Raw genomic sequence first — 14,176 nt, 5'->3', positions numbered from 1 at the left:
TCATGATTAGTAGTTCTTTGATTTTAAAATATAATATATGAATATATACTAATTATAATTATTAAATTTAGTATGAAATTGATATTTAATATTGTAATTTAAACGGAGAAATTATAAAAATAATAAAGAAGTTATATTTTGCTTTACTTTTACGTGTATAAAAATTTAAAGGGCTTGATACAATAATTTTCAATAAAAACTGTTTGTTACTATAAAAAAATGCACTGGACTACAAGGAACTTTCATCAAAAGCAAAAATATACTTTTCTAAATCAAATTTTCGCGTTGTTTTCAAATCTGCAAGTAGACTATTTCTATCACTTCTAATTTTTTATATTATTACTTATATATATTAACTTATATTTATTTTTATATACCATTGTAAATATTAAGTTAAATGTAAAAAAAATTATTCCTTATGATAGATTTTAGGGGTAACTTTCGAAACTTAAATGTGAACCTATTTTTTTATCATCAAATAGAAAATGATGACTTATTATTTAGTATAAAAATTCGACAGGTCTATAATCAATAACATTTTATTACTTTTGAGATATTAGCATTTGAAGAATTAGAAAAGGTGTGTAGGAGGAGATAATTTTTAACGACACTCTATTTTTACCATAAAGCAAAAATAAGAATTTTTTTATGATCGCACACCGCATAACTATAAGTAAATATTATAAAAACTCAAATTTTATTTAAATAAAGTATTATATAATAAAAAAAAAATAGGTAAATAATAATAATTTAACTTTTAAAAGTTACCCCTAAAATCAACCCTTAAAAATAATTTTTTTCCGTGAATCTAGATATTTACAATGGTTTATAAAAGTAAATTGAATTTTAAACTATATATTTTATCAAAAAATTATTATTTAACGAAAAAATAGGTGGATATTATACTTAATAAATCAAACACTATATGTATAGAAAATTGCTTTTTATTGTCAGTTTTCATATTACCATAGTATTCACTTTTACAATATTTGCTCAATTATAAATTTGATACGCATATTTGATTACATTTTTAAATGTTAACTTTATAAGGTTTAAATTAGAAGATAAGAAAAAACAAAAAATTGCATACAATTAAAAACTAAAAATTTAGATATTTTAAATTTACAATTCTTCCTAGATTCTTCGTTCAATCCATGAATCAAGATTAATATTGTATTCGTCTTTGCATAATAATTTGCTATATTTAAATATACTAAAAAAACATTTATAAGTAAAAATAGAATATATTTTGAATTTAGTTTATACTTACTCGTGATCTACGCGTTTGAATGTATCTCTCTGAACGTGATCAACATTGGAAGTAGCACATATTATGTTACTTAAACTTATTTTTTTAATTTCATTTATTTGATCTTGAATAAAAAAGTTCATAATAATAATCATGTTCATTAACAAAATATTGTATAGTATAGTAAAACATACATAAGAACATTAGTAAAAATAAAAAATTTTTTTTCAAAACTTTCATTTTTTTTCGAACTTAGAGGTAATTAATATTTAAAGGAAAAACATAGTTAGATAATATGCGATTACCATTAATTACTGAACTTATGTTGGGTAATATTAATTTACATATTTTACAATAATGTCAAATAAAAAAAAATTATTTTTAATATAAATATTATGTAAATAAAAAACGAACAAATTTTTGTATAAATAAATTGAGCACAATAAATAGCATAAATTTTTATGTATAATTAATTATTTTTGTTCGATGATCAACAGCGATAACAGTGATTGTTATAATACTCTCTATTACTTTATAATTTGATTTTTAATTTTAAACTACAGCATAGTCATTTATTCACTGTTATTTCTATTTTTAAAGTAATCTTCTTTTAGAGGTTAAATTATTACACCCAAAATTGTGAGTAAATATTATTTTTTCGCCACAACATTTTATATCAATTTCAATATAAAATATGCTATCAGATGTTTTTCACCAAAGACTTAAACACTAACTCATAAAGATTATTACTACATTAGTTCAGTCAGTATTAATACCTTTACGTAGTCCCATATTTTTTAATAACTCATCCACGTATTAAGACGTATAATTTCGTTTTATGAACATGTAAAATAAACATGATATTTTAATTAAACCTGTGAATGAATTAAGTTTCTAATAATAAATTGACAGCATCAAACAATTCTCTTGCTAAAAATCTCGCGGCTTTTACTCATTAAGTCAATGACTATACTATGAAATTAAACATTTTATCTCCTTATCACGAACCCTTTAAAACTAAAATTTAAATTATTGAAACCTATATTAAATGATCAAATATAGATTCATCAATATTAATTAATAGTAAATTATTATTTAAGTTGATTGAAAGACAATCTTCTTCTTATTTTTCCTCGCCTTTATCTCAACTACCTTTGTCGGCCTGCCTTATCCTAAACTTCCACTTGAAACGATCTCCCACATCATCTAAACACACATCAGCCGTTCTCATATCATATTCAATAACATCCCTCCAACTCCGAAATTCCACAGCATCCTCTCTTATACCGTCTTAAAAACTCTTTTTCAATTTCCACCACCGGATCCTCGATTTTTCTCCTGTGTTCTTTCTGTTTTTGTATTTTCTTTTCCCACTACACCACAATTTTATTACTATCAGTCTATGTTGTGAAGTTACATTCTCGCATAGTATAATTTTAAAATCTTTTACTCGCTTTACGCTGTCTCTTAAAAAAATAATCAATAAAAATAATAAAACATAAACATAAAATAATCAATCTGTGATCTATTACCCCCCACTCTTATAAGTTATATTATGTTCTTTCCTCTTTCTAAAATAAGTATTAACCACAGCAAGAACATACGATATTGCGAAATCCAGGATTCTTTCTCCAACCTCGCCCATCCCACTAAAACCATATCCTCTTTTATATCCTCTCCACTCATTACCTGCATGTCCATTCATATCTCCATATATCACCGCATCCTTATTGTCAAGTACTCCTTGAATCACCTCATCCATCTCTCACCAAAACACTTCCTTATCTATTTTATTACATCCTTACTTGTATTGCATAGGCACTTATTACATTAAACACTTCTTCCTCGAAAATTAATTGTACGACTGTAATTGAGTCACTTTTCCTAGCTACTTCTACTACTTTACTTTTCATCTCCTCATCCAATATTATCTCTATAACATTCTTAGTTTTAGACTTAACTGAATATATTATTTTATAATCCTCACCTATTTCCCTTGCTTTCTCTCCCTTCCACTTAGTTTCCTGTACACAATAAATGTTAACTTTTCTTCCCTTCAATACTTCTACTAATTTTCGACTTCTACCAATTAATGTTTCAACATTCCAAGTACCGATTCTTACTTTGTATCTATCTTTCTCCCTTATGCACGAGTATGGCCTAGAATAATGTGGTGATGTCCCTAAACCGTTGACATTACAAGCGTTGGGTAGACCTGTACACATAACTACCGTGAAACAACTACCGCACATATTGTCCGGCTGGTATCAAACACTAAATTCCTTAAGCTTTCTCCTTTTTTAACTACTTTATATCCTCTCGCCTATTGTCCCCGCGTACATATGCGATGGTATAATACGCCTAAGTTTTGTTCAGGACTACTCATATTTTTGACAAAAATTTTACGTCAGCTGTCGACCTGATGTAACCGTATAAGTCGCCTCTTATGACTGGCAGAGGGGCTGTGGAAGTATTCTTATCCCTATACCATATGGACTTGATTGACATACTATTATAGATGAAAAAATTTATTACTCTTTAATTTACCGAAAACTCTAGATGACTCAATCAATGATTCTACTGTAATCAATATACGTTTGATTTTCTCAATTTATTTAAAGACTAAAATCATTTATATCACTCGATTGGGCAAACCTACTTCTTCTAATACTGCCTAATCTCGTCCGTTATATATTTCGGATCAAAAAAAATTTGTGAATTATTTTAATGATAATGTAAATTAAAATTAAACTCTAATGAAAAAATCTTCGCTCCTTCTTTAACCGAACCAAGCAACAACAAGGTAACATGTCACATATTCGCTAAACACTCTTCGCAAGGTCTTTTATTTATAACCTTAAAATGTCATATGGATTAACAAACTCAATATCATTTAACCAAAAATTAACTGAAAATGGCCAAGAAATTATTTATTTAATACCTGAAGAAAAACTTCCTGGTTGGCCTGTAACATCATAAAAAAATCGATCTCCGACCTTAGATCTGTAAAAATTATCAGCAATTATACATCTAGCTGTAGGACCTACAATAGCTTCATTTTGAGTTTTTTCTAAAAGCATACCAACTATAAGATCTATGTCATCCACTGTTTGATAATGTGCTTTTAATTTTTCTAAGTGCTAAAAATATTTTAAAATGAAACATGTGTTATTAAGCAATTCAATTTTTTGTCAAAATTATGTGTATTAAAGCTAAGAAAATATTATTTATTAAGAAAAGGTAATAACTACATTTATTCTGGATGTTTAAACATTTACCTTAATATGTATAATGTCTCCTAAGTCTTCAAAATTAGATGCAAGTGGTAATCCACAAATATGTCTCATTATATTATAAGGCTGCATACCTGTATCACGACCTCTTTGTATATCAAAAGATAGTAAATCACTACCTGTGTACCTCGGGTGGAAGGCAAATGAAAATATGTAATTTGATATCTAAAATAAAGAATTAACGTATTATACTAAATGATATCTAAATGTATTCAATTTTTAGAAAAACTAACAAAAAAATTATATGAAGGTTGTGACACGCGCATTGGTGTTTCTAAAAAACCTCTTATAAACTTATCATAGTTATTGTTAACTAAAAGTAAGTTAGGTTTACTCATCCAATCAGTTATAATAAATGTTGATTCTTCGGTGTAATTTTCATTTATTAATCTAAAAATTGCAAATATTTAAAATAAATAAACAATTTTTTGTTCTGATATCTAAGAATTTTTTTTTACTTAAAATCAATAGGTACAACATTATGGAGAACTCGAAAAGCGGCTGATGCCATTTCTGCCGAAGTAGATGGGTTAACCGTGGGATCATACACAGTTTGATTTTCAAATCCATACATAGTGTGATAATCTTCTCCTAAAAATTCCAAATAGACACTATGCGTTATGATAAAGTATTTTAATAAATTATTCATAAATATTTAGGTAAATACCTATTACAATTGGCAAAAAATCTTCATATGCAATACGTTGAATTACAGCAATAACGATCCTACGTGATTCTTGATAAAGTATTTCATCATCCCATTGAGTATTCAAAATTGATAATTTTGACGCTACAAAATTATGAAACCTCACTACCATAGTTTGAATGACCGATAATCCCATGTTTTGATTACTGTCTGAAATATCCCCTTCATTACTTGTATTTCCTGTAATTTTAAATAAAAACAAATTATTTATAAATTTTGGACATTCATTAAGTAACAAATGATCAGATTTTATCTACATGTATTTTTTTGTTTCTATAGGGAGGAGAAAATAGAAATATTGAAAATTTACATCATTAACGTTAGACAAAATGGGGTCCTGTATATATTCTGTATTTATTTATGTAGAAATGCTTAAATAAGTTATATGAGATAATAATTGAGATAACTATAGAATATTTATCTATATAAGATGAATTATACGGACAGTCTGGACGAGTATTTAATAAGTCTGTACAAGACGCGGTCAATCTTGTGCTGCGCAATTGTTCTTAATAAATCCGTAAAAGCATTTAAAAGATCAAATATAAATAAACGCTACCTTAATTAATTATCTGAATAAGTCCTAACACTGAATATAACTGGTATTTTTACAAATTATTTAATAAATTAATTTATGTATAAAGAACCCAGTTGCCACAGTACTACTATATTCAGATGCATTATTAGTTGTGATTGGAGATTAAAACCCCATTACTAATTGTATTGATAATCAAAAGAGATTAGTTTTGGAGTGCAATCGTTTAAAAATTCGTCTGTTATGTACTCTTTTATTTTACCTCCAAATATTCCTAAATAATATTTATGCTTTAAGTTTTTATGTATGTGAATAAAATAACTTTAGTCTTTAAAGAGCTTTTTTTTGCTCATCAGTTTGAAAATATATAGCCACCTCATTTAAAATTTATAGTTATGCTCCAGATTATGTAAAGTTTAAAATTTCTTTATTCTAAGAGCCTTCTTCGTTTTTCCTCAAATAATTTATGAGGCTTAAATGAAATTTACATAAAATAATAAATATCATCAAATAATAAATCATATTTAATATTGTAATATACTAGTAAATTATCACTGTAAATTTGTATAATCTTGTAAATAAATGTAAATGGGCTAAAGATCAAAATGTTAAATAAAAAGCATATTAAAAAAAATTATGTAATATAAACCTGTTTCAAATTCAATGATTTCGTCGGAAGTAATTATAGGACGTGATAAAAAGGATACAATCGGACAAAACACTTGACCATCATCCATAATGTTTATTCTTAGCATGCCACTTTTATGAGATCTTAAATTATTTGCCACTGTGTCATTAAAACCATAAACTTCTGAAGCATCGAGGAAATGTGTATTTTTATTAAACTGAAATTAGGGTTAATAAAAAAAAACATTTATTAAATACAATTAACATACATATTTATAATCGGGTACGGATTTTTATGCATTTGTAATTTTTGTTATTCTGAACATATTATCAGCCTAATGTAATTAGTTTTAAAACAATGTATTATATTGTAAGTAACAGTATAATAGTGGAGAGATATAGAAAAAAGTATGCTCATAATAACGAAAAATATTACTAGGTTACTGTATAGTACAAAATTTATAAATGCATGTGAATCCGTTCTCTTTTAATAATCGTTTGCTAACGCAAAACATTACTGGTTTATTTACATTAGAAATAAATATTTGTAAATATATAATTATATAAATTTTATAACTTATACACAGTGATTCCTTAACTACTCCTCACGAATTCATTAAATTCCTTAAACTGTAAATTATATACACAATGATATCTCACCAGTATATTATTTTCAAATTTTTATTGTAAAATCTTTTAATTAATATTAAATCAATTTATTTAATATAAAACCAATATTTTTATGAAGTTCAGTGTAAGCTATTTTTCGTTCACATAAATTTATTATTAATCGATCAATTATAACTAGGAATACTTCTCATTTCATCTTCTGATTACTTTCCAATACTCCTTCGTCAGTTTCATTTTCATCAAAAAACCTTTTTCCTTTTTTCCTTTCTTGAAATTTTCCAGGAAAAACGTTCTTTTAAAGACATTTTTTTTTTATTGTTCTAAGAAAAAGTCAAATTTGTTTCTAAAGTCTTCTAAATATGTTTCCAATTATTTGTATAATGTGACAACTGTGACTAAATCAATATCAATAAATTGAAAAGTTACACTGGTTGCATTAAATCTTTGAAGTATATGGTCCACATACAAATCAGGAAACAAAAATTTTAACTCTTTATCTTATTAAATATAGAAGAAGCCTCATATCTAGCTTTCTTTTTTTGTCCTTCATTATTACGAATAATTTTTAAAGCGCTGAGAACTTATTTATATCCATTAAATATTGTTTACAAACATCGTATCTTGAAGCCTAACGAGTTGTACAAATTTTTTTTATCTGAGTACCATCCGAACTATTATTAATCATTTTACATAAAATATTTCATTTAATGTTGTCGCAGAAAAAAAATTATAAATCGCTTGACAATTAAAAAAGAAACTTGTTCCTTCTTGAGTAGTGTCAGCGGCATTAAACCAAATTAAATTTAGCGAATGCGCTGAACATGGCACGAAAAATGCTTTTGAAAAATGACTTTTAATTCTAGACTGTAACCCATTATAAATACCCGACGTATTTGAGGCATTGTCATAAGATTGACCTCTGCAGTATTTCAAACTTAGGTTAAGTTTTGATAATTTTTCAAGTATTGCTAATTCCATATCTAATCCTTTATGTCAACAGAGGACATGAAACCAATAAAACGTTCTACAGGCTTGCTTTACTTACCGTACTGTAATTGTAAGGATCATGTCTTGTTACATCAGAAGTCAAGTCTACTATAAGAGAAAAATATATATTTTTTTTTATTTCCAATACAATTTTGTTTAGTACAGTATTTTACTCATCAGCATTATAAACTCATCGCATATAGTGGCTGAATAATAGGACACATTCCCTTTTCCTCTATTTCCATATTTGGTTATGTGAGCCGAAAGAAATGAAAATCAGAAATTATTGACAAGTTTTGCCAATAATTCTAGGCAACCTAAGTAATTACCATTTCGTTTCGAACCAAAAATTTGATTGTCTCCTCTAAAAGCTAAGCATCTCGATGCTAAAAACGAAATGGTTTCCACTATTCTATTTCCACTTTTCTAATAAGAAGACTGATTTTCTATATCTTTCTTTAGTTCTATATCAATCACACTACAGTCTTTTTTTATTTGAGAAAACCAAATTTGCTCTGATTCGGCATGATTTTTACCGGTTTTATGTTTTTGCAAAATATCAGTACACTTTTTCCAGTTTGTAAATCCTTTATTTTTATTTCCAAAAATCGTTTGTTTTGGTGAGAAAAATAAACATCGATAACAAAACAGCGCGTTTTTAGACGAAGAATATAAAATCCATTCTCTAATTTTTTTTTCACCGTTTTGAAATGTTCTCATTTAGGAGTTAGGCATCTACTTGTATTGCCAAATATTCTTTTTGTTTCTGCTAATAGTATTTTTTGTAAAATTAACTTTGGAGGGTTTGCAAGTAGGAAGTTAATAGAATCTGAATCAAAGTTTAATTTTACTGGGTCGGATACAGGAATTTGTGTTGTATGTATCATTACTTTTGCTGATTTCAGTCTAAATTTAGTGAAAAATTAAATGACTATAAATTCACATAACAAGTATAACGTTAATTGTATGGTACAAACTAAACGTAATTAATAGCAGTGTTGTTCTTAGACCCTTTTATAGAAAAGAGGGTGAACTTCAAAAACTATCTATAAATATATATAATTTATGTATATATTAAAATAAAACATTTCAAAATTTGGTAAAAATTACAAAAATTTGATGAAAAAAAGGGCAGGGAGGGGGTGACTGTCCATTTGCCCCCCTACCCCGGAGGACGCCTGTGGTTAATATTATTAACTTAGTATGTTTTGTAACATTGAATACATTTTTTTTCAACAATACCTGTCGCTCATTTTTCGAAGTCGCTTCTGCGTTTTTACTGTCAATTTGAACGTCAATCTGACTACTTTGAGTTTCATAAGCACTAGATAAACAATTTTCTATTTTAACTAATTTTTTTTAATTCTGATTCCGTCTGTTATATAATTTTACATTTATACGTGAATACAGTAATAAGAAATAAATCGATGAATTTTGATGAAAGTGTGCGACATATACTTACATTTTCTGAATTTGTAGCAACAAAATATGAATTAAGTTTCGGAATTTTTCTGATCAAATAATCGGTTTTTACTAGTTTTTTTTTTTTTTTTTTTTCGCCTTTCTGTATGCTGCGCCGCTTAATCTAATTCATTTGTCTAACATTATTAATATAAATTAAATTTTGTTACTTATTTTATATTAATGTACACAAGACTTATAACACTTGTTGTCAAAATAATATTTTAACTGTCAACAAAAAAAATTGTAAAACAGAAAAGATGTTGTGCAAACATAAATGTGCAATTTAACAGTGCAATGTGCCGTCTCCCGAGATAAGTATGTAGTCGGCGACATTTTCGAAGAAAATACGTACAGTAATAACAAAAATAGTTTATACGATAACTGTACATCTCCTTAATTCTGATCGCCTTATGACATGAAGCAGTAGACTGCGGAAATTCGTGGTATTTATAAACGAAACAATATGTATAATAGTTATATACTCACATAGGAAAATTTATAATTATACATTTTATTTTAAGTTAATCCTCAAAAATTTGCTGCCCTATTATATCTATTAAATTTCTTAATTATCTTGTTTCTCTGATTATCGGTCATCGCTGCCATCACAAAACCTTACTATTTCTCTTATCAATGTCATCTGCGTACGACCATATTACTCATTCCCCACGTAATTCAATTTTTCAACAGTCCAATACTTCTCTCATTGCCTTATCTAAGGCCTGATTTTACTTCAAAAGTGTCAAACATTTCTTGCAAAAAATGAACTCTGCATACATTTGTATTGTTACACATCCTTTTATAAAAATTATGTACTTTTTAGGAATGCTTAGTACTTCCAGTGACTCCTATAGTTTGTCTATCAATGCTGTCATAAACTTATTTAAAGTCTATAAATATAAGATGCAATTATTTATCAAATTTCTAAAACCGCATTGATATTTCCACACTAATTCATTAACATATGGGTTAAATCTTACTAATAGTAACATTTAGTAACACATGTCTAAGAGAGAATTTACTCTGCAGTTCTTTGTTTTGGTTGGATCCCTTTTTTAATATAAGGCATATTACTGCACTATTCTAGTCCTCTTGGAATGTTTGTGTATCCAATATAACAAATAATTTTTCTTCTTATTTCAGTACAACTTTTTTTCAGCAATTCGACTAATATATTGTTTTACCTTGTCAATATTTTTTATTTATAGTAAAATTAAGTTTCCTAGATTTACTTATAATTGTACTAAATTTATTGATATAAAGTCTAAAATCACTATGCTACATACAGCTATAAATAAAAATAAACGGTAACGGCACAGTGTAAACATGGCATACTTGGGACTAGTATAGATGATATCTGACAGTGATTAAAATCACTATCATAAGAAACGCTTCGATGTAAATCTGTAGATAGTGTTTAATTTTAAGAAATTGGTAGATTATTCAAAAGCAAAATTCTAACTCAAAAAGAAATATCAAATCTACAATAGGAATTTCAAAATAAATATTATTTCTCATAAAAAAATTGTATTGATCCATACATTCTTTAAAAAGTTATAGAATTTTAAAATTAAAAATGTAAAATAAAAGATCGAAAATTTTAACACAAAAATAGCCTATCGTATGCTATTTTCACCGTGAAGACAAAATAAAGTCCAACATTTTTTTTTCCATAATGAAATATATTTTATAAGCTTTAATTTAAGGTATATATAAATGTGTCAGTATTTCTGGAACACTTTAAAAAGTTAAGTTGAAAAAGTTAATTTTTTTGAAAAAGTTGTCATTTTGAATCCGCCCCCATGGGCAAGTAATGAAATTACGAATATTCAAACTAATTTGTAATATAAATATTATGTAATATTATATTTGACAAAATAATCTGTCAAATATAATAATTTCAGATTGAATCCTTTTTATAATAGTGTCAATCAATGTCAGAAACCAATTATACTTGTCCCAATCTAACCACGCCATCACTATACCACTGTTCTGTTTTTTAAAAATGGAAAAATACATATTTTATTTTTTTAAAACATTAAAAAATAATTAAATCTTGGCATATAAAAATAGTAAAAATGTGATAAAATTTATGCAGTAAACTTACAAATGTAGTCGGTGTTAATGAACACCCAAAATCAGCTGATGTCTTTGCTCGGGTGTTTCCTATACAAGTTATGTTATGATTTCCATATACAGGGTCATCATTGTCAACTTCAACCGACTCAATACATGATGGATATTTTTTTATCATTTCAGATACTGGACAACAATCAACGATTTGACCTTCAATAAAGTATTAAATAAACCGTCGTAAATAAGGCTTTAGAGAGAAAGTAACTTAAACTTACCATTCAAATCATGTAATACTTTTACAGGTAGACTCGAAATATCATGTGCTATCATTTGACCAAATGGTACAATAAATAAGTTATTATCGTCTATTAGTCTTTTTTCTTGATTCAAAAATATGTCCAATTGTAATTTTCTACTGTTAGGCAAAGGTAAACCATATTTTTGTGTACGGAAACTGTTAATACCTAAATATTTCAAAATACAATATTAAAATAAACAGTAAGGAAAATATTCCTTGTTACAATTTAAAATGTACCATCAGAGTAGTTTGCGTTCATCAAACGGAAATACGGAGTTTGTGCTGCTCCGTATGTAGGTATAGCTAAATTATTGCAAGAACCATTATAACTCCTATATTTCTCATTCGGATTACATTGGACTACTGGAGCACATAATTTTAAGTATGTTTCATTGTAAGTGGCTACACTGCGTATGTGTAATGGATTAGATGATGTACTCAATGGTATCTATAGACAGTCCATTAATGTAATTATAAAAAAAGATTATAACTAAATATAGAAATGCAGTAAATACAATAAATCAGTTACTTTTAAAATAGCATCATCATTTTTTGTNGATTATAACCAAATATAGAAATGCAGTAAATACAATAAATCAGTTACTTTTAAAATAGCATCATCATTTTTTGTACCGTGATAAAATGAAATGAAAAGAATAATGAAAGCAATTATCAAAAGTATACATATCAACCACAATATTTTCCACAAATACACTTTTTTTCTCTGCGTTTTTTCGCCCATTAGGTATCTATATAATAAATAAAAAATATGATTTAAAAAAAAAGTAGCACAGTGGGGTCGCGGCACAATGTGGACGAGGCATACATGGGACAAGTATAGATGATATCTGACAGTGACTAAAATCACTATCATTAGAAACGCTTCGATGCAAATCTGTAAACAGTGTTTAATTTTAAGAGATTAGTAGATTATTTCAAAAGCAACCATAACTCTTATTCCCTTAATTTTATCCCGATTTATAATTATAATATATAAATAAATACTAATTATAGTTATTAAATTTAGTATGAAATTGATATTCAATAATTTAATATTTTAATTTATACGGAGAAATTATAAAAATAATAAAGTAGTTATATATTGCTTTACTTTTACGTGAATAAAAATTTAAAGGACTTGTTACAATATTTTTCAATAAAAACTGTTTATTACTATAAATAAAGGCACTGGACTACAAGTAACTATCATCAGAAGCAAAAATATACTTATCTAAATCGACTTTTCGGGATGTTTTTAAATGTGCTATTAAACTTTTTTATTACTTCCAAGTTTTAATATTATTACTTATTATTAAAAAATAAATATTTATACATAAAAAGTAATAATTTTGATTATTAATATGTTAAAATAATGAAAATGACATATTTAAACTATTTTTTTAATCGTTTAAAGTTGATTTTAGTGAATGTTTATAATAAAAAAAAATTTATTTATTTTACCATAACTTTTAGCTCAATTGGCAAGTTTAAAATTGACATCATTAAATAGAAAATTTTATCTTTATTGAAGTTATTGAATCTAAATGAGATAAAAATCAAAACAGTTGAAAATTTATTCTAACTTAAAAAGAAAAAATGTAAAAATTTCATTGTCATACGCCGGTTGGAACCTTGTACCCTAAACTCTTATATTTCAATAAGTTTAACTTTTTATATGCTATATCAATTTTTTATTTATATAATATTTATGAAAATCTATACTACCCTTGTCAGGTATTTTAAAATAAAATAAATAACAAAACCCAGAATTTTACACAAAAAAATAGCATATTTTTGAATAAGGTAATCATTTTTACCATGAAGACAAATCCAGAGGTCAATTTTTTTTTTTCAAATTAAAGTATATTACATAAGCTTTAATTTAAGGTATATATAAACGTGTCAGTCTTTATGGAAGACTTTAAAAAAATAAATTGAAAATGTCCTAGTTTCAATAAGCATGTTTAAAGTTTTGACCCCCCTTGTATAAAGGGGTATGATCCGATTTACAAAAATAGTGTGTCAGATGAAAGGGGTATATAAAAATTATTTATAAAAAAATAATAATATCGATCCATACATTTCTCCAAAAGTTATAGTAATAGAAATTTAATAATATAACATATAAAATCGAGAATTTTTTCACGGAAATCGTACGTTCTTCTTTAATTTTGATGTCCGTTTTCACTATGGAGACAAATCCAGAGGTCAAATTTTTTTTTTCAAAATAAATTATATTTCATAAGCTTTAATTTAAGGTATATATAAAAGTGTCAGTCTTTTCGGAACATTTTCAAAAGTTAAGTTGAAA

At 26.4% G+C, this 14,176-nt stretch overlaps 1 protein-coding gene across 4 annotated transcripts in view; it reads right to left on the bottom strand.

Annotated features, from left to right (window-relative positions):
• LOC126895441 (peroxidase-like) overlaps positions 1 to 14,176 on the bottom strand; it is a 76,643-nt gene that overhangs the window by 54,884 nt on the left and 7,583 nt on the right. Inside the window, exons 2-14 of one of the 4 annotated variants that reach the window (XR_007701654.1) lie at positions 12,470 to 12,614; positions 12,103 to 12,313; positions 11,843 to 12,031; positions 11,599 to 11,777; positions 6,433 to 6,628; positions 5,210 to 5,428; positions 5,001 to 5,133; positions 4,776 to 4,932; positions 4,528 to 4,707; positions 4,332 to 4,389; positions 4,191 to 4,252; positions 1,271 to 1,373; positions 1,176 to 1,213 (exon numbers count right to left, since the gene is read on the bottom strand). The exons of 1 other annotated variant lie outside the window; for it this stretch is intronic. Coding sequence is in view for 2 of the 3 variants with exons in the window: in XM_050667295.1 (XP_050523252.1) it covers positions 1,135 to 1,213; positions 1,271 to 1,373; positions 4,191 to 4,389; positions 4,528 to 4,707; positions 4,776 to 4,932; positions 5,001 to 5,133; positions 5,210 to 5,428; positions 6,433 to 6,628; positions 11,599 to 11,777; positions 11,843 to 12,031; positions 12,103 to 12,313; positions 12,470 to 12,614 (1,990 nt within the window). In the remaining variant the exon portion in view is untranslated. Of the gene's footprint in view, positions 1 to 917; positions 1,214 to 1,270; positions 1,374 to 4,190; positions 4,390 to 4,527; positions 4,708 to 4,775; positions 4,933 to 5,000; positions 5,134 to 5,209; positions 5,429 to 6,432; positions 6,629 to 11,598; positions 11,778 to 11,842; positions 12,032 to 12,102; positions 12,314 to 12,469; positions 12,615 to 14,176 lie in introns of those variants that run through there. 2 more of the 4 variants (XM_050667295.1, XM_050667294.1) reach the window with 2 other exon arrangements.

This window comes from Daktulosphaira vitifoliae, unplaced genomic scaffold, assembly GCF_025091365.1.
Source record: "Daktulosphaira vitifoliae isolate Bord-2020 unplaced genomic scaffold, ASM2509136v1 Scaffold_1, whole genome shotgun sequence".
Lineage (NCBI taxonomy): Eukaryota > Metazoa > Arthropoda > Insecta > Hemiptera > Phylloxeridae > Daktulosphaira > Daktulosphaira vitifoliae.
Note: the sequence above shows the minus strand (reverse complement) of the source record. Positions and strands in the feature narration are given on the sequence as shown.